The 19042-nt window shown below is 52.9% G+C and overlaps 2 protein-coding genes across 3 annotated transcripts in view; both read right to left on the reverse strand.

The window, feature by feature from the left end:
- NDUFB2 (NADH:ubiquinone oxidoreductase subunit B2) overlaps positions 1-953 on the reverse strand; it is a 4829-nt gene extending 3876 nt beyond the window's left edge. Inside the window, exon 1 of the mRNA XM_081800902.1 lies at positions 795-953. Within this exon, the coding sequence (XP_081657028.1) occupies positions 795-892 (98 nt within the window). The 5' untranslated portion in view covers positions 893-953. The remainder of the gene's footprint in view (positions 1-794) is intronic.
- Positions 954-5277: 4324 nt separating this feature from the next.
- Positions 5278-19008, reverse strand: ADCK2 (aarF domain containing kinase 2). Of its 2 annotated transcripts, none has more exons than XM_081799993.1 (7): positions 18240-19008; positions 15697-15825; positions 14637-14732; positions 12276-12527; positions 10713-10841; positions 9823-9894; positions 5278-5710 (listed from the first exon to the last, which is right to left on the reverse strand). In XM_081799993.1, exons 1-7 carry the CDS (start codon positions 18351-18353, stop codon positions 5570-5572), a joined length of 933 nt encoding a protein of 310 aa, XP_081656119.1. In that variant the 5' UTR covers positions 18354-19008; the 3' UTR covers positions 5278-5569. The 2 variants fall into 2 exon arrangements, with proteins under 2 accessions (XP_081656119.1, XP_081656120.1); XM_081799994.1 differs by having other exon boundaries at positions 9823-9876; positions 18240-19004.
- Between the last annotated feature and the right edge of the window lie 34 nt (positions 19009-19042).

Here is a 19042-nt window from a genome sequence, read left to right on the forward strand (position 1 = left end):
CCCGCATCGGGCTCCCTGCTCAGCAGGGGGTCTGCTTCTCCCTCTGACCCTCTTCCCTCTCGTGCTCTCTGTCTCTCATTCTCTCTCTCTCAAATAAATAAATAAAATCTTTAAAAAAAAATAATAGTATCTAGGTGGGGCGCCTGGGTGGCTCAGTCATTAAGCGTCTGCCTTCAGCTCAGGTCATGATCCCAGGGTCCTAGGATCGAGCCCCGCATCGGGCTCCCTGCTCTGCGGGAAGCCTGCTTCTCCCTCTCCCACTCCCCCTGCTTGTGTTCCCTCTCTCACTGTATCTCTCTCTGTCAAATAAATAAATAAAATCTTTAAAATAAAAAAAAAAAATAGTATCTAGGTCTCCCGCGGCGCCTCTGTGTTACTCCTAGCCTCGGAAACATACGGTACAAGTTCTTCCCTCCTGCTCTCGCTTCCAGATTAGCTCCAGCTTGCCTCCACGATTAACTGAATTTCCCGAGGGCAGGCCTCCCCTGGGGCCGGAGTGACCCGATACACAGTTTAAAACCCGCCAAGCGGGGGCGCCAGAGTGGCTCAGTCGTTAAGCGTCTGCCTTCGGCTCAGGTCATAAAAACCTGCCAAGAAACCTCCCTGAGCCCACGGCCCCCGCTCTCCCGGCCCCGGCGCCGCAGAGACGGACTCCAAGTCCCAGCATGCCTCGGGGCGGAGGTCGCTGCGGGAACCCGGTCCACCCCAGGTGCCCGGCGTCAAGGTGAGGGCGTCCCGAAGACCGGCATTTTCCGTTAGAAGCAGGCGAGGCCCCTCCCCCAGCCAACACTCACTGACGAACTCCACTGCCTCCCGCCGACCGCGAGCCGGGGCCTCTGAACCACTGGCCTCCAACGCGAACAAAAGACACCAGCCGCGTCAAAGCCGACATGCCAGCGCGCGTCCGGACAGCACTTCTCAGGCCCCACCGCCTCCTACGTCACTTCCCCCGGCGCCCCGCCTCGTGACGTCACGGAGTCGGCCCGCCCACCTCCCAGAAGGTGACTTACGGGGGCAGGGAAGCGGTATTCGGGTCGCCGGGCGTCGGGCTCGGCTTCAGGAATCGGTGTTTGTACGCGTGTGCTGAGAAACCAACGCTGAGTCTGCTGTCGCTCCCCCTGACTGCTGATCTTGATGGTGTTTTCCCACGTCCTCCCCTCTTCTACCTGCTGCTGCTGAGTTAACAGCCTTCCGGACCCTTTTAGGCCGCCTGACCCACTCTGAACCAGAGGACCTTCCCAAAGCTAGTCTTTTTTTAAAGTTTTTGTTTTTGTTTTTAATTTGAGAGAGAGAGAGACCGCGAGAGAGGGAATACAAGCAGGGGGAGTGCGAGAGGGAGAAGCAGGCCTCCCGCCGAGCAGGGAGCCCGATGCGGGGCTCGATCCCAAGACCCTGGGATCATGACCTGAGCCGAACGCAGAAGCTTAAGGACTGAGCCACCTAGGCGCCCCCCAAAGCTAGTCTTTTGTACTCTCCTCTCCTGCAAGAGGCTCCCGACGGTTTCTTTAAGGTCTTCATTGTTTTACTGTTGTTCTGCAAACTTGGTTACCGACCGGCAGCCAATGGTTCCCAAATACCAGTACGTGGGCTCATGGCATCACGTTCATCTAAGGAGCCCGACCTCAGATACTCTTCAGTCTGAACTAGGGCCAAGGAATCTGCATTTAAGCGTGGCCTCCAGTTTCCGCAGTGCTCTAATACCCTGATCCAGGGCCAAGCCCTGATTCTTGGCTTTTATCTCTTAATATTGCCTTCTATTAAATCCTGGATGGACTCTCAGCTTCTCTGGACACCCACCCCACATCAGTCCTGCAAATTCTTAGGGTCTTATATATGGGTTATAGCTTTCCTAAAAAGTTCCAGGTTTGATTAAATTATATGAAGTTAGCCTGCCAGCCTCACACCTTGGAGATTTCAATTTGAAATGGATCAAATGATCCTTCAGCTAAACACTGAAAACTTCACACTCATGCATGAAAAATGGGATACTTATGGACAGAAATGTAGACTTAAATGTAGGGATTTGAATGCCTTAACTATAACTGACATCTGTCCTTCTGTGCCAAGATGTGGGTCTCCATGTGCCCTGTAACGGGAAACCTCTCTCCCTGGAGTTACGCTCAGGTAAAGCTTATGATTTACTGAGCTGCCCTGTGGCATTCTGAACAGCCTATTAATTATCCCTCTGGCCCTGTAGGACTCTCCCCTGTTGTCCTGCCCTCCTAACTTCTAAGTTGGTATATAAATTAGAGGAGAGAATCCACTATCTTCTGGATGAAAGTTGACTTTCTAGTTGATACACTAGTGTGGCTTTCTCTGAGCTACCATTCACCACTTACGCTTTCTAGTTACATGTACAAGCCACTAAGATATGAAGTTCATGATTTGGGAAGACAGGGCTTTCCATCCTTCCTTGGGAGCTCACTGCCCAAGCTACACAACTTCCCTGATCCCAGCAAAGAACGAATTTATGATGTCAAGGCCAAGAAAAAAAAAAAAAAAAGCACAGCTTAAACCAAAAAAGGGCCAAAATATCTAAAGTTCAAACCTCAGCACTGCCAGTTAATAGTTCTTTGAATTTGGACAAGTCACTCTACGTCTCTGAGTATCAGTGGCCCCATCTGAGTGGGAGTCATTTAAGAGAGTACCTGGCCCACAGCACACACTCAGGAAATGTTTATGCTTTGTTATTCCTTCCCTTCCTTGTACCAAAACCTATTCAGGTGTATTAAAATCCATCCACCTTCCCCATCTTTCTTGCTGAATTACAAAAGAAAACTTTTAACTTCAGTGCTTGCCTGTATTTAAAGCAATATTGTTTTATAGACCACTTGTGGGGTCTTTAGCTTTAATGTCTTGCATTACAAATTCTGATTTTTTTACTGTAGAAAGTATAGGGTCTCCATCAGTAAACTATTTTGACTATGTAGCAGTGATGCATGTTTGTTCTGCAGACATACTTTAAGAACTCCCAGAGCAAATATCCCTTACTACTTTTTGTAGATTGTATGATGGCAGTGAGGGGTTGGGGTGGCTTCTTTTGGGTTCTCAGATGAGTGCCCCATTTGAGAGGATGCATTTTAGAAGGTGAGAGGAAGGATGCCAAGCCCTGACACTGAGCTCTCAGCTGCTACATGATGAATCAAATTCCCAGTCAAGTGTTAACAAACTGACAACTGCTAACAAAAGACAGACTCTAAATCACCTAACATAGAGCATCTAACCCCAAATCAAGGACCTATTCCACGGGGGTGCCTGGGTGGCTCAGTCGGTTAAGCGTCTGCCTTCGGCTCAGGTCATGATCCCAGGGTCCTGGGATCGAGCCCTGCATCAAGCCCCACATCAACCCTGCATCGGGCTCCCTGCTCAGCCAAGGAAGTAGCCATAGCCTTTTCTCCTTAAGAAGATGACTTTATAGATCAAGTTTTGCCATTTTAAGATGCGTAATTTAAAAATCAGCAAATTACCCATACTAAAGCATATCTGTTGCCCATTTCTCTCCTCTTCAATACAGCCTGTGTTCATTTTCTGTTGCTGCTGTAAAATTTCCTGACGAACTGAGGCCCTTGGTCCAACAGTCCATGAGAAACTGAATTGTGCCAACCACCATTTGAATGAGCTTGGCATCAGACCCACACCTGGGGAGCCTCAAGATGCCCACAGCCCATGCAAAACCCTGAGCAGGGGACCTGGGAAGCAGCACCCAGATTTCTGACTTGCAGACACTGTGAGGTACTAAGTTTTATCGTTTTCAAGCCACTAAGTTTTGGGTAGTTTGTATGCACTGATAGATAACTACCTAATACGTACCACTATGGTGTGATTAAACCAACGGGCTTTTAGTTAAAGCTCAGTAGTGCTGGTGTGGGCTCAGGACGGCACCTGCTCTGTGTTTGTACGCCTGTCACCTCAGTGTCTGTGCACTTGACACATCCGCCCTGTGTCTGGCCAGGGTGTCCATGAGGGAGCTAATTGGTGCCACTGCCCTCTCCCAGCTACCGTGAGCCACGCCAGCCCCTCACTGCCTGACTAGACTGCCCTCCCCTCACGACTTGGCAAGTAAAAATAACATCTCCAGCTCTCTGAAAAAAACTGCCCCAAATGAACCTCTCTGTCTGCCTAAACCTTAGTTGCTTCCCAAAAGACAGAAAGGAGGAACTTTATTCTTGAGGAAAGAATGGAAGAATGGAGTCCTGTGGTCAGAGCAGAACTTCCAGAGAGCAGGAGAGCTTGACTTTCCACTCACTGTCTAAAGCAGTGGACTCCAAAGCAAGCAAGAGAACCCACTGGGATGTGGGAGAAAATGCTATTTTTTATTTAAAAAAAAAAAAAGGAAGGAAAGAAACTAGGGGTGCCTGGGTGGCTCAGTCGGTTAAGCAACTGCCTTCAGCTCAGGTCATGATCTCAGGGTCCTGGGATCGAGCCCCGCATCAGGCTCCCCACTCAGCGGGGAGCCTGCTTCTCCCTCTCCCTCTACCCCTCCCCCCTGCTTGTGCTTCCTCTCTCTCACCCTCTCTCAAAATAAATAAGTACAATCTTAAAAAAAGAAAGAAACTAAGCTTTACGAATATCTACTCTACCGGCTGACCCTGGGAGCCTCTTAGTCCACGTGGGCCAGCCACAGCTGTGAGAGAACTGACCATGAGTGGACCCAGTGCAGAGAGGTAGGCAGCGGCCGCCTTAATCCCTTGCTGGGGTACCACTGGGGAGCTACTGCAGATTTCAAGCCCTGCTTAAGAGGATGTACTGATTATTTTATCTCTATGTTAATATTAGCCAAAACTGACTCCGGACAAATGGAAAAGGGGCTGAACATTACCCAGAGAAACTGCAGTCTGAACGCTAACATGTGGACACAGGGGAACTTGAAGAAAATGGCAGAGCCGATTCTGCTCCTGTCCCTAGTATGTCAGCCACATTAATCATTTTACCTTGTAATAAAATCGAGCAGGAGATCATCAAAAAATATTAAAAATTATCAAGAAGATCGTTTGGAGTACAGCAAACTTTGCCCCCGGTACATATACTGTGCCTCCCAGAGATTTGCTAGTGGTGGTCACACCTGTATAAAACCTATGAGTAAGTGATACCTGTGCACATATATATGTAAATATATACATTTCACCAGTAGGATGCGTAATCAGAAACACTGGGAAGCCATGGGCCTACAGGATTCTGTGGCCTTTTCCAACCTAAATCCCAGAGTCATGGAATACCCAGCAGGACCCACCTGATCAGGAAGGAGAGAGGGTTAAAAGGAGAAGAGACAAAAAGGGAAAACAAAATAACTAAGTTTATTTGTCCTCCTCCACAGAACATTTTCCCTGAAATAGTCTCCAAGACACCAGGCCCAGCTTCCACGACTGAATGGCTAGGGCTCTTCCCTCCTTTCATTTCCCCAAATAACCCAAAGCTTTTAAAACAGACCCCTGAGACCAAGTCAGAATGAAAAATATTGGTATGCCTTCCATGCATCCCAATTTTAAAATGTTCAAGCTGCCACAGGAGAGGCGGTCGGGAGTGGCCTTCGGGTCTCAGACGAAGGCCCACTGCATGCCCACTGCTGCAGTCAGCAGGAGGACGCTGGTCCTTTCAGAAGGAAGGGCTTTGCTGCCTCCAGGATGTCCAGTTTGGGGTCCAGTGAGCGGCCAAGCCCCTCCAACACCATGATGGCGAACACGATGGAGGCAAAGTTGCTCTCTAGTTTTACCTGAAACAGAAAAACATGGGTTCTTTCCAAAGCCCATTGATCTAGGGACAGTATCCTGGGTAACCATGTGATTGTCCACTCCAGGCCTGCTGGGATTTCTACCATCTACCTAACACTCTTTCCCCTACCCATCATTCTCCCCACCATCTCATCTACTCACCCAACCTCCCATCTACTAGAAATATTAAGGGGAAATCTGGGGTATGCAGCATGTACTTCTCTAGGGTGTGTGTGTGTGTGTGTATGTGTTTGAATGACTTGAAAATAATACAATGAATATTTCATAGCTATACCAGAAACTATAAATCTACATGAGGGTCATTCTTCAAGATCTGCAGTAGCCTTTTTGAGACCATGCACAAGTGGCTTTGCTCAAACACAGAAGAGCTTCTCCCCCACCCTTTTATTTTAAAATTTTATTTATTTATTTGAGAGAGAGAGCGAGAGAGAAGCAGGCTCCCCACTGAGCAGGGAGCCCGATGTGGGGCTCAATCCCAGGACCCCAGGATCATGACCTGAGCTGAAGGCAGACGCTTTATCGACTGAGCCACCCAGGCGCCCCAACTTCTTCCCCTTTGGAGCCAGGTTAATAGTAATAGCAATTTAAGTGAATCGCTCAACTAATTCTCAAAAGTACTATCATTATCCCCGTTCTATAAAAAGAAAGCTCAAGCACAGGCTGGTTAAGTGACTTGCTCAAGCCACTGCATGAGGGAGAGGAGAGCCAAGATTTAAACCTAGAAGAATAAGAATCTGTTTCTCAAATGGACTGAAGGTCGGAAAACTGCAGGTGGACACAGGGGGAAATAATCTCTGTTGAAAGGAAAGGGTATCTGTCTCTGTTCAGGCCTGAAAAGTCTCGGGAGTCAGATGGTGCTTCAACACCACGGGCAAGGCTTTCATTCTTAAGCTGAGTGGTGAGTTCCTCAGTGTTTGCTGTATTCTTTCTATCTCTGTGTTTCTGGCCAATATCTTATTAAAAAATTAAGTGCCGGGCGCCTGGGTGGCTCAGTTGGTTAAGCAACTGCCTTCGGCTCAGGTCATGATCCTGGAGTCCCGGGATCGAGTCCCGCATCGGGCTCCCTGCTCAGCGAGGAGCCTGCTTCTCCCTCTGACCCTCCCCCCTCTCATGTACTCTCTCTCATTTTCGCTCTCTCAAATGAATAAATAAATCTTAAAATAAATAAATAAATAAAATAAATAAAAATTAAAAATTAAGTGCCGCATGGGGGCGCCTGGGTGGCTCAGACGTTGAGCATCTGCCTTCGGCTCAGGTCATGATCCAAGGGTCCTGGGATCAAGCCCCACATCGGGCTCCCTGCTCAGCGGGAAGCCTGCTTCTCCCTCTCCCTCTACCCCTCTCCCCTGCTTGTGTTCCCTCTCTCGCTGTGTCTCTCTCTGTCAAATAAATAAATATTAGGGAAAAAAAATTAAGTGCCGCATGAATAGACATTTCTCCAAAGAAGACATTCAAATGGCCAACAAGCATATGAATAGATGCTGAACATCACTAATCATTTGAGAAATGCTATCAAAATCACAATGAGATACCACCTCCCACCCGTTAGGATGACCATTATCAAAAAAACAGAATAACAAGTGTTGGTGAGGATGTGGAAAACCGGATCCTTTGTATATTGATGGCGGGAATGTAAAATCATGTGTGGAAAAGCGGTATAGAGCTTCCTCAAAAACTACAAAAATACCTTATGATCTTGCAGTCCCACTTCTGGGTAAATGTACAAAAGAACTGAAAGCAGGACCTCAAAGAAATATTTGCACATCCGTGTTCACTGCAGCATTATTCATAATAGCCAAGAGGTGGAACTAGCCCAAATGTCCCCGGATGGATGAACGAAGAAAAAAATATGATATATATATATATATATAATGGAATATTCTTTAGTCTTGAAAAAGAATTCTGTGACATGCTACAATATGTATGAGCCTCGAGAGCATCATGGTGAGTGAAATAAGCCAGTCACAAAAGGCCAAATACTGCACAACTCCATTTATACGAGATAACTAAAGTCACCCAAATCATGGAAACAGAAAGTGGACTGGTGGTTGCCAGGGGTCGAGAGGAGGGAGAAATTAATCGGGAGTTGTTCAATGGATATAGTTTCCATTTTGCAGGTTGAGAAACTTCTAGAGATTTGCCACGCAACAATGTAAATATGGTTGACGCTGCTGAACTATGCACTGGAAATGGTTAGGGTAAATTTTATATATGTATTTTTAACCATAAGTAAACATTTTTAAGTTTTTTTAAAAAAACGAAATGCCTAGGGAAGTACCTAGAATGCAGTACTTGTACTAGACATTCTCTGCTCTTCCATCCTGGGAACAGCAATGTCAACAGCAAACCTTTAGGGAGCTTCTGCCCATGGTGTCCCCCACTGTGTATCAGGAAGGCCATGTCCAGACTTAGAGCACAGGAGGCAGGAGGACAAAGCAGTAAGAGTCGGGGCTCTGTGGTTAGACTGCCGGCACCCGGGTCCTGAACCTGCCACAGGGGCCACGTGGCCGTGGGTTTGTTGCCGGGGCTCCTGGCATAGGTGGTGCCTTGATGAATGTGGAGGGGTTTAAGTGGGATACTGACAAATACGACACAGCTAAATCAGGCACCCCAGGGTGCTGAGAGGGGGCTCAGCATACAGCGCCGTGACTCGGCCAGTCCTCCCGGCGGCCCTGCGGGCTCGGAGAGGCTCATGCAGGTCAGAGCTGGGGAGTGCAAGGTGAGGCTACGCGCTCCACACTGGGTGCAACTGAACTCCCAGGAGTGTGTGTTCATTCCTGTTTCTCTCCAGCCCCACTCCCTAGCAATGATTAAAGCTTTTCCCAATCCCACGGTGATATTTAAGTCGTTTTTAAAACAGAACTTGTCAAAAGTTTTGGAAAGCATAAAGCTTTTCACCAAAACCCCACCAACAAGGCCAACTCTAGAGGCGGAGACGGGTGCAGACCGTGGCTCTGGCATGCACAGTCGGTGGGGCGTGGGGAGTCACCTGACCTTTCGGTGCCCGTCTCTTCGAGCGGATAATACGGCAGAGATCACACCTGTCCATGGGGATTATCCTGAGGTTTGAATGAGAGACTGGATGAAAAGCACCCAGCACGACCGAGTCCAGGTGGCAGACATCCCACACGTGCTCGCTGCACCTGTCACCCCATGACTCCATGGCATACTTAGGGGACCCTTAGTCTGCGTGTCGGTTTGGTTCCGAGCACCCAGCCGCTGCAGAGCAACTGGGGAGCCGCAGAGAGAGCGCGGGACTGAGAGACCTGGTTGTGGGTCAAGTCTTGGCTCCGCCCACGAGGCCCAGGGAGGCGAGCGGACCACCCTGCCTCCCTCCTGCCTTCTGTAAAGTGAAGGTGCTGGGCCAGACAACCTTCTCTCAGTCGTGTGTTACGATCCTTGTCAGGTAGCTGCCTTTCCCATGCAGTGTTTGATTATCAGACTGCAGAACCTCAAGAGAAACAATGGGAAAGGCCGTCTTCAGAGGAGAACCTGCCCTGCCCTCGACGCGTTACACCCTTGGCGGGCGGCTTGGCTCTGAAAAGTGGCCCAAGACCACCCTCCATCACACGGAGACAGAGCCCGAGGCAAAGGCCAAGGTGAAGAACCGTGAGGCTGCCGCCCTCCAAGGGGCTGGGCCAGGACAGCCCCGCTGGGGCCTCCAAACACACCAGGACAAGGGGCACCTCCTCTTGGGCCGCCCCTGACCCCAGGAAAAAACTACGTATGACTTACATTAAGACTAAGCATCAGTAACATGAACTGAAGAGGGAAAAGGTATGAAGAGCCTGAGTCAGACAGTTTTTGCATTTGTATAGACCTATTCCTCCAGCTAGGGATCACGAGTACTTAGACTGCTAGACTGACAGTACCCAGACTAACTGTGGCGAGGAAAAGACCCCGCCACGACCGTGTCAGGAAACGGAAACGGCACCCTTCACACAAACGGACTGGTACGGAAAATGTTTGCATAACCGAGATGTCCTGAAGGAGAAGTCCCTCTCAGCGCCCTGAGGCCACCCGCCCGCTTCCCCAGACCCCTCCCCACCAGCCTGACCAGAGCGCAGGGGCTCGGCTCCGCCGGTGGCCTTACCTTGTGAGTCATCAGTAACTTAAAGACATTCGACAGGAGGCTGGAAACTTGAAGCTGGAAAACAGGATAAAACTGACTGCAGAGTCCCCTCCACCGCTCCTCTCCCTTCCAGGCCCCGTCCCTCCCTGTCCTCCCACCCACACCCGCTCACACCCACACTAGCAACCACCGCCCCCCCCCCCCACACACACACCAGCTGTCGGACAAATTCCAGAAAGGACCACACACACACCAGCACAGCCCCCATTGCACTAGTGAGTTCAAAGACCCCTGCCGGAGTTGAGCCTCGAGGCCCGTCTACCCCATCACTCCCAGCACTCCCAGCACACACAGAATCCCATCTGAATTCATGAGATCCGCAGGGCTGGGGTGCCAGCCGCCGATCCTCACTACCTGGGGGCCACTCCTTGCTCTGACTCGCTCCTGCTAGTGTAGACCATGCACTCATGCACTCGGTGAGAAAACAGTCAAGTTTGCTAGAACTGTGTCTAAAACACAGAGTGGGCTTTGGTTCAGGTGTAAATAAAGGACACGAACGTTAGGTATGTCCTTTGGCTGCTCAAGGGCCTTAGTCCTCCCTCCCTCCCTGCTCAGCTGAGCTCCTGATCCCGGGAAGCAGCAGAATGGCTACACCCGGGACAGGGAGGGGTTACGGCACTATAAATGCCACCAGGTCACCGAGCCACTCCTGAAAGCCAGGGACTCCAGTGACCTGCCTCACACCCGGAAGATGCGGTCAGAGGACAGGTTTGCTCTTTATCTGCCTTAAAACTCAACCCCATTCAACCCCCAACTCCCCATAAAGAGGGTCTCCCTTCGACCTTTGCTCCATCCAAGGGCCAGGGCGGTAAACGCCCCACAGCCTCCACCCCCCCGAGTGGCCTACTCACCTTTTCCAGGGTGATGGTGTCCTTCCTGGCCTGGGTCACCAGTGTGGCCATCTCAGCCTTGAACCCCTCCACGTCCCTGCACTCGCTGGCCCGGGCGTGATGCAGGATGAGCTCAGCCACTCTCTGGCCCTACAAGACGTGAAAGAAAGGAACTTGGTAGAGTCAAGAGACCATAAAACTAGACGCTCTGCCTCATATCCTAGTTGCTTCCACCCAAGGTTTCAACCATCCTGCCTTTGACCACCCATCCTTTTTTAATCTCACCCCCCTCCAGAAGAGCTGGTAACCGACAGAGACTTTGAAAGTGGTGGCAGCTCCCCTGGGCTAGTGCAGCCTGGGCCAGGGGCTGTGTTCATCTCCTTCACCTTCAACAGCCACGCGGGGCACGTGGCAAAGCCAGTGTCCTGCCGCTCACGCTCCACGAGGCCCTGCTGACCAACCAGCCCGTCCCCAGAGTCACCAGGACCTGCCTCTGGACTCGACCGGCCACACTCGCCTTGTGGGCTCTCTTCCTGGCCGAGGAGGATTCCCTCCTCATGCCTGGCCCGGCCTCTGTGCTCCAGCCTCCCACCTCCTCCTCTGCCCTGGGCGCCCTCGGACCAGAGCCTCCGGGCCCCCTGAACACCCTAGTGGTCACTCCCAGAGCCTTTCGCCTCCCCCAGCGCCGCCCCGGGAGCTGAGCTCCTCCTCTCTGGCTGTGACCTTCCTTCACCCCAACCTGTGCAGGGGAACGTCCCCGCCCCCGCCACCTGCCACTGCACCTGTGTTTAACCTTGACTCAGGGGACACTTTTAACTGTCTCAGGCTCAAGCCTTTGGTTTGTCCCCTCAGAAGGCTCCCAAAGAAGCAGGGGCTCCCCTGAATTTTTGCCTTTATTAACAAACAAACAAACAAACAAAACAACAAAAACAAAAACAAAACAGTTCTCTCTTTGCCAGGGTCTTTCCTGCCGGAAAATTCCACACCAGTCGGTCAGAGGGTTTCTTCATTGTCACTCTTGACTCAGTAGAGGTTATGCTGAATCCCTTTCCGTAAATAATAATTATCAGCCACCGGAGCCCCTCGCAGCCACAGGGTCAGGAGTCAAAAACCACTCCAGATCCAAGGGATCTTCCCAGCCTTGGAGGCTAAGTCTGTGTTGGGGCTTCTCACCGGCCTGCCGTCTGTGGCAAGTGGCACAGGCCAGGCCGGCTGTGACTCCGACCAGAAGCCGGTGTTCCCAGCACCCACCCGCAGGCCTGCCGAGGCGGGGAGAGAAGCTCCCTGCGGGCGGCAGCATTCACGGTAGAGCCATTTCCTCCCCTGGTCCCAAACCGCGAGCTGCTCAGAACAGGTGTGACACGTGGGCCTCAGCACATTCCGACTGAAGACCCCTGGGCTGGCTTCCTTTCCCCTCCCCCTCTCCCCCTCTCCCTCCCAGGCCCTCCCCCACCGCTGCACTCCGGCCGTCGGGAGCACCCGTGGCAAACGGAGGCAAACGGAGGCGTTTACAACACTGACGAGGGCCGAGGGGCCCCACAGGTCGAGATCGTCCCCAGCTCCCGCAGGCCCAGGGGGTCTCACCTGCCCCATGGCCACAGCCGTGAAAACGGCCCGGAAGTTGCTCAGGTCGGCGGCCCGCAGCTCCGCCACGATGCCGGCGTCCAGCAGCACCAGGCGCAGCGCGCGGCGGGCGGGCGGCGTGGCCCCCACCAGCGCGTCGCGGACCTCCACCCGCTGCGGCTGTGCCTCTGGACTCCCGGGAAGACCGTCGGCACCCTGCACCAGGATGTTCCCGGGGTGGAGGTCCGCATGGACGAAGTTGTCCACGAATATCTGGAAGCAGATCAGCGCTACTCAAGGCAGAGTCACCCCTCGCCGCCCCATCACCACCAGGCCATGTGCAAAAAAGCTTCCAAGGTGACAGGGAGTGCCCAGGGACTGAGTACACGGCAGAGAGGTGCACATCTCATAAAGGCTCACTGCTTATGTCATGCATTCAGAATCTGTACTGGCATAGGCCAGGTTGACATTATTAAGAGAAAAATTATTTCTGGTTAAGCGTCTGCCTTCGGCTCAGGTCATGGTCCCAGGGTCCTGGGATCGAGCCCCACATCGGGCTCCCCCTGCTCGGCGGGGAGCCTCCTTCTCCCTCTCCCTCCGCCTGCCACTCTCCCTTCTTGTGCTCTCTCTCTGTCAAATAAATAAAAATAAAGAAATAATCTTTTTAAAAATTTTTCATAAATCAGACCTGCCCTCCATTACCTCCATCTGACCATCACAGTGAAGTCTGACTGTGATACCGACAACCATCCCGGCACACAGAATCGGATGGGCCGGGGGAAGTGGCTTTGAACCTACTAAGCAGGAAAGAAAGCCCCAGGGACTACGATGGACGGAAGTCAGGTGTGACTTCGTGGGGCAGGAGTGTGCGTCCTGTGAAAGGTCGTCTCTGTGGTCAGAAACCACCCGCAGTGCTTCTGAAGGGGAAGGAGAGCCCGAGGACGGTGCAGAGAGCTGCCGGGACAGAGGCTCTCCGGGACTCCTCCTACCGCAGCCCCAGGCCACAGAGAGACCCCCCTGGTGCGGGTTCTGGCTCTGAAGACGGCAAGAGGCTGCTTCCCTGGTGAAACTACTGAGAACTAGAGAAGCCAGGGCTGGCACAGCTGCCAGATGTGGGTACGAAAGGCTCGCTGACCCGACCCCAGGGCCGAACCTCTTGGCGCGTGGCTGTCAGCTTAGCCCCCCAGCTTTCGTCCCCATCCTCCATCCTGCAAGCAGGGGCCCGTCATGATCTCCCGTCTTCTGGCTCCGCTTGGTGCTGCTTCTCCCCTAGCTGCTCCCACTGCAGCTTGCCCTCCGGTCCAGGGGGCCCCTCGGAGCCCTGGGGCCTGGTTCCCCACTGAACTCCCACAGCACCGACTGAGTGGACACCCAGCTCTCCCCACACAATCCCGCCGCTCCAGGAGACCCTCGGGTGGGGGCTGCTGACTTTCCACTAGAGGCTAGAGGTGGAGGCAGGGCCTGCTCCGAGCTCCTGTTCCCGCCCCTGCCCCACTTTGGCCACCAGCCTTGTTCCCCACGGCTCACGTCAGTCACGTGGGTTCTGTCCTCCCACTCTGGCCACACACCTGGTTCCTTCTTACCCAGATCCTGCACCCTCCAGGCCTGGACGCTCATCCTCTTTCCTGCCAACAACGTGCCATCCATCCCTCGACCACGGTCTTCCGTGCCGGCTACCAGGAAGAGCTCAGGCCCTACACTTCCGTACCTTCTTCCTTCACTCCTCCACGTGAGCTGCTATGAATGCCTGAAAGCTGACATGGCTGAGGGCTCACTATGTCCCTTTACGAGCATCCTTTTCATCGTCAGGCTGTCCCCTCGTAGGTGACACCTAGACTTTACATCTCAGCTCAGACGGCGCCACTTCCTGAATAAATCCCGAGGCCGGGACGGGCCCCTCCTAAATGACCCTGTGGTACCTGTGTATCATTTATTTGTGGCCTGTCTTCCCAGAGAACGGTAGTTCCATGAACATTGTAATCATGTCTGTTTCGCTCACTGCTGTAAATCTAGCACTTAATCCAGTGCCTGGCACAGAATACGTGCTCGATAAACACTGCCGATGAATGAATGAAGTGCCATTGAACATACGATATCTTCGGCTGTTTGTCTAAACTATAGGCAACGTGGGCAGGGCCTGGGTCTGGCTCCCTGCTCTTCCCACAGCACCTGGCACGGTGACAGCATGCGTGCCCCCAAGACTGTGCTTAACAAAAAGGCACAGAATGAAGGGGCTACTTCCGGAGCAGACTCTCACCATGGTGGCTTGCTGCTTTGCTCACCCCCTCGCCCATGGCAGCCGACCGGTGTCTCCACCATCTCCCCACACGCAACTCGACCACCTGCGGGCCCAGAGTACCCTCTCCAAGCCCACGAGCTCACCATCTTCAGGAGCATGTTGATCCCCAGCCGTGCAATCTTCTTCTTCAAGTCAGTGGGAATCCCCGCCTGCTGGTAGCTGGACACCGGCACGCTCTCCTTTAAGGAAGGTCAGGAAAGAGAGAGCTTTACCCTGGACAGCCCGCCCAGTGCCCTGCTCTTCATCCCCAAGGGACACATCGGCGCTACCTTCCCATCCCAACTCTTCCCAAAGAGTTTTCCCTTCCTTACAATCCCTCTGAATCTGTCACCCACAAGTTAATTTTAACCTGTTTGCTCTTCCCTTCTGTAACACTTCTCAAAAGAAAACAAGTCCCATAGGCTTATCATGGAGGAAACCCGTGACTCTGCCACCCACAGATAAGAAATGTTGTAATGTCGTGAGAGAAGACAGGAGCAGGCCTCAGGAGAGCCAACAGGGACATGAGTGAGCTCTGTGACCTCGAGCAGGAAAGGAAGGGGAGAAAGGGAAGAAAGGGGAAAGTAAACATTTCATATAGGTTAGTTATTTGTCCATTGAGACAAGTGCCCATTGAGATCGATCTTGTTATTCCTCAGTAGCAAAGAGAAGAACTAAAGCCCAGAGAGTTTAAGTAACTTGCTCAAGGTCACACAGCCAGTAACAGTGGGTCTTTCATGTCACTTCCCTGGGTCTCACGTTACCATTTTTACAAAGGAGGCCGGACCAGGCAACAGCTAAGGCCAATGATGTGACACCAACGCTTCCTGAGCACTTTTTCTTTGCAAACTCTGTGCTGAAGGCATTTTGCATTCAACGTGTCACTGACTCCTGGGACAAGCCTACGAGGCAGGGACAGGCGCCCACTGTTACACAGGAGGAAAATGAAGTGACCAGCAAATAAAATGGAAAGATATTCAAGTCCAGAAAAGTCTGGGGCCACGTCCAGGCTCCCAGCCACCTCCCTACGCTGCCTCCCCGCCCCGTATCCGAACTCCCCTCAGCTTTACAGACGGTAATCACATGCTCTCTTGGCTTTTGTCTTTTCAGCAGAGGTGGCCCAGCCGTGAGCGAAAGGCACAGCCCCAGGAAGCTCTCACTTACCTCGTACGTCTCCACCAAGACATCCCTGGTGACAAAGGGACGCAGAGGGGTGGGGAATCTGACAGAATTCACATTCAGGAAGTTGCACTGGAAGTGTTCTAGATTCTGAGCTTCGTAACGCAGGTCGATCTAGAGGGACATGGAGAGAAGGGATGAGGGGTGACCTGGGCACCGGGATGGCAGCATCTGCAGCACCACAGAGCTAGCCAGTCCCCACATCCACCAGCCTGCCCCCCCCCGCCCCGCCTTCCTGCAGAACGCGCCAGGAGACTCGGGAGGGGCGGTTTTGCCTCCACGAACTTCTGGAAGCTACAGCGGCAGACAGCCCTGCAGCACCTGGGCTTGGCTGCCTCCCCGCCGTTCCCTCTCCGCTCACCCCCTTCACTCCAGCCCGTGCAGCCCTTCCCCATGTCCCAGGGGTTTGTCTCCACTAGTTTCCAGCAGCCGGCTCCCCTCCGCCCACTGCACTGACCCTGCTCCCTACACTCCCCAAGGCTTCCGCGTGCCCGCCTCAAGGGACCGCTCCCATCTTTATCCTAACGAGCTCTCGGGGCGCCCGGTACTGGTGCCGTTGAGGACCCCCTTCTTCCTGAACAGCCCATCTCCTGGCACCTGCTGTTTACTTCCCCCCCATGATCCTCCCCCAGCCTCCAACCGCCCCGTCTGGGTCTGGTCTCCCGGCCATTCCTCCTCTGTGTGCCCCACACGTGCTGATGCTCTCTCGGCTGCTGCCCTTCACCAGCCTGTGCCCCCCTCTCCGTCGCCTCCATCCTCAGCTGGCACCTCCTCGTGACAAGACCACGGTCTCCTGGCCAGACCCCGGTCAGACCCCACTACCACCTCCGCACTTCTCTTCAAGTGGTAGCCCCTTAAACTCCGTGTCTAAAGAGAACTTACATGCCCCCGCCCCCCTGACTGCACATCACTTCTTCTCTCTTGGCCTCCACCCAGTGGCCTCCACACAGTGGCCTCCACACAGTGGGCTGCAGTCTCAGCACACTCAGCTCCGCCCCACTGCACCTTGGCTCCCAAGCTGACTCGCAACCAGTCACTGGAATACTAACAGAGGCACCTGAGTGGGGCTCTCTGACTCCCGTCGTCCCTCTCTCTAATCCATCTGCTGGTGCCCTCCCCCCCCGCTACCCGCAGGATGAAGTCTAAATTCTTGAGGATGACATCCAAGGTGGCTCTCTCTTCAGATCCATCTCTTGTGCCTCCCACTTCCTCTCTGGCCCAGAACTCTAGCTTCCCCCAGTCTGTATGGTGCTGAACATCCCAGCCTACCTGAGCCTCTCCCTCTCTCCTTTGCCTTCCTTATTCCCTCTGACGGGAATGTTCTTCCCCCATTTGGTCCAACTGTAAACACCCCTCACCTTCCAAGACTCAGCCTGAGCCTGGGGAGCCTTGACCCTCAGGACAGAATGATCACTTCCTCTCTGGGCCCCAGCTGAACCCAACTGAACCTGTAGAGACTTCTACAGGAGTCTCTGAGATCATGCTCTATTTGCAAATATTTACGGGTCTGTCCGTAAAATATTTACTCTGCCTACTATACCTTCCTTGTGGATGAGAAAATCTCACTCATCACCCCCATGCTGTCTATCAGATTCTAGAAGGGGAACCAAAGCTCACATGGGTGGTAGGACTGAGAGTAATGTGGAGATGGCTGTGGGAATAGAAGCTATTTTCTCTCTTTTAATCTTCTTTTATTATCAAAACTACATTACTCCATAGCATACAGCAAGGCTTTCTAAACATTAAAATGCATTCCTGGGACTTAAAACCTTACATCGGAGGACATGAATGAGGACCTAGCACATTGCTTCTGGAAGACTGCCAACTTCTGCACTCTCCAGCGGGGAGCCAGGACGGTTGCCTACTTGAAGCCCTGACCGCCCCCAAAGTGTGTGCACCAAGTCTCGCTACTTAAACAAGGATTCCAAGGGTCCTGGACAGGGAGGAGGGCCTGGGAACAAAGCAAAGGCACAGTGCGCAACTTCACTAATTCTTCTCACCCGGGAGTTCCGCGGCTGCCTGTGGGCACAGGTAATAATGCTGAAGGCCCCTCCACAATCCTGCACTTCCCTGCAGGCAGTAAGGAAGGTAGCTTCCCAGCACGCTCACAGTTACACTGGGCTGTGGCATTTAAGCTCTGGCCTCTGGACTAAGAAGGCCCCAGATCTCTTACGGGATCCTCCATGGCCTCCTCCCCATTCCGCACTGACCCGAGATGACGTGGGTTGAAGAGGACCGTGCCCAACTTGGGAGGAAACTGGGTCCCTGAATCACTATGGAGTAGAGCTCCCTCTCCCTCCTTCAGTTCACCGGCATGGAACTTTGACAGAAGCAAGAAATCACCTTGTAGCGTTCGGCCTCTGAGATCTGGGCGTTCCTTGTTACGTCAGTTAGCATTACCTACCCGACCACCTCACCATACTGGCCGTGACACACTGGGAAGTCACGCATCCATTCAGCATTTACTAAACAGCTGATGGCAAGAACTCTGTGAGATGCAATTTGCAACTGAGGGAAGGAGACTTCACCTGATGGACCATGAGCTTCTCAAATTCCTCCACGATCTCAGGCAAGCTAAGCCACTTGATTCCCGGCAAAAGCGCAAGGACTCGGCTGCCCATCTTCATCAGCAGCAAGTCCATCTGCACCTGAGACAGCAAGCCAGGGTGCAGCACCTGCCAGGAAGAGGAACAGTGAGGCAGGGAGGGGTCAGGAGGGCACGTTCACCCAGATGGGACGGGGCCCCAGCATCAGGGAGCCAAGCCAGCTTCTCATCAGAGCGGAACGTATGTGGTCCCAACACCCAGGACCCTCCTCTTCCTCGCTCCCGTGTGCCTTCCATCAGATACCAGGGCCAGCTCCTCTGCGCTGCACTTAGCTTTGCCGGGAAGAACAGGTGGGCTTTTCCTTCCAGATACATCAAGTTTAGGTCAATGGCTCCCAAACATTAGTGTGCATCGAAGTCACTGTGGAGTACCCGGTGTAGATGGGGACAGCCGGGCCTCCACCAAGACCTACTGCATCACCGACTCTGGGCATGGGGCCAGGAATCTGCATTTTACTGAGCACACCAGGTACTGAGTCAGAGAAGGATGAAGAGTCACAGAACCCCAGCAAGGTTCACAGAGGTGGGATGGAAAGAGTCTGCTTTCAAATGCCTATTGGTTCCGCAACTCATTCCCAGTCTGAAACTGGCCAAGCTACTCAACCTCTCAGCCTCCTGTTCCTCTTTTTTAAAACATGGAGATAGGAGGGGCGCCTGGGTGGCTCAGTTGGTTAAGCGACTGCCGTCGGCTCAGGTCATGATCCTGGAGTCCCGGGATCGAGTCCC

This window comes from Leptonychotes weddellii, chromosome 12 (assembly GCF_054177405.1).
Source record: "Leptonychotes weddellii isolate Sample4059 chromosome 12, ASM5417740v2, whole genome shotgun sequence".
NCBI lineage: Eukaryota > Metazoa > Chordata > Mammalia > Carnivora > Phocidae > Leptonychotes > Leptonychotes weddellii.

Bases quoted from the DNA above. Each gene is read 5' to 3' on its own strand.
- ADCK2 (XM_081799993.1), bottom strand. From the start codon at position 18,353: ATGGACTTGCTGCTGATGAAGATGGGCAGCCGAGTCCTTGCGCTTTTG. The intron at 15,826-18,239 runs GTGAAGTCTCCT...ATGTCCCTCTAG, and splicing joins AGAAGCTCATGGTCCATCAG to ATCGACCTGCGTTACGAAGC. The intron at 9,895-10,712 runs GTGAGTAGGCCA...CTCTGCAGTCAG, and splicing joins ACACCATCACCCTGGAAAAG to TTTTATCCTGTTTTCCAGCT.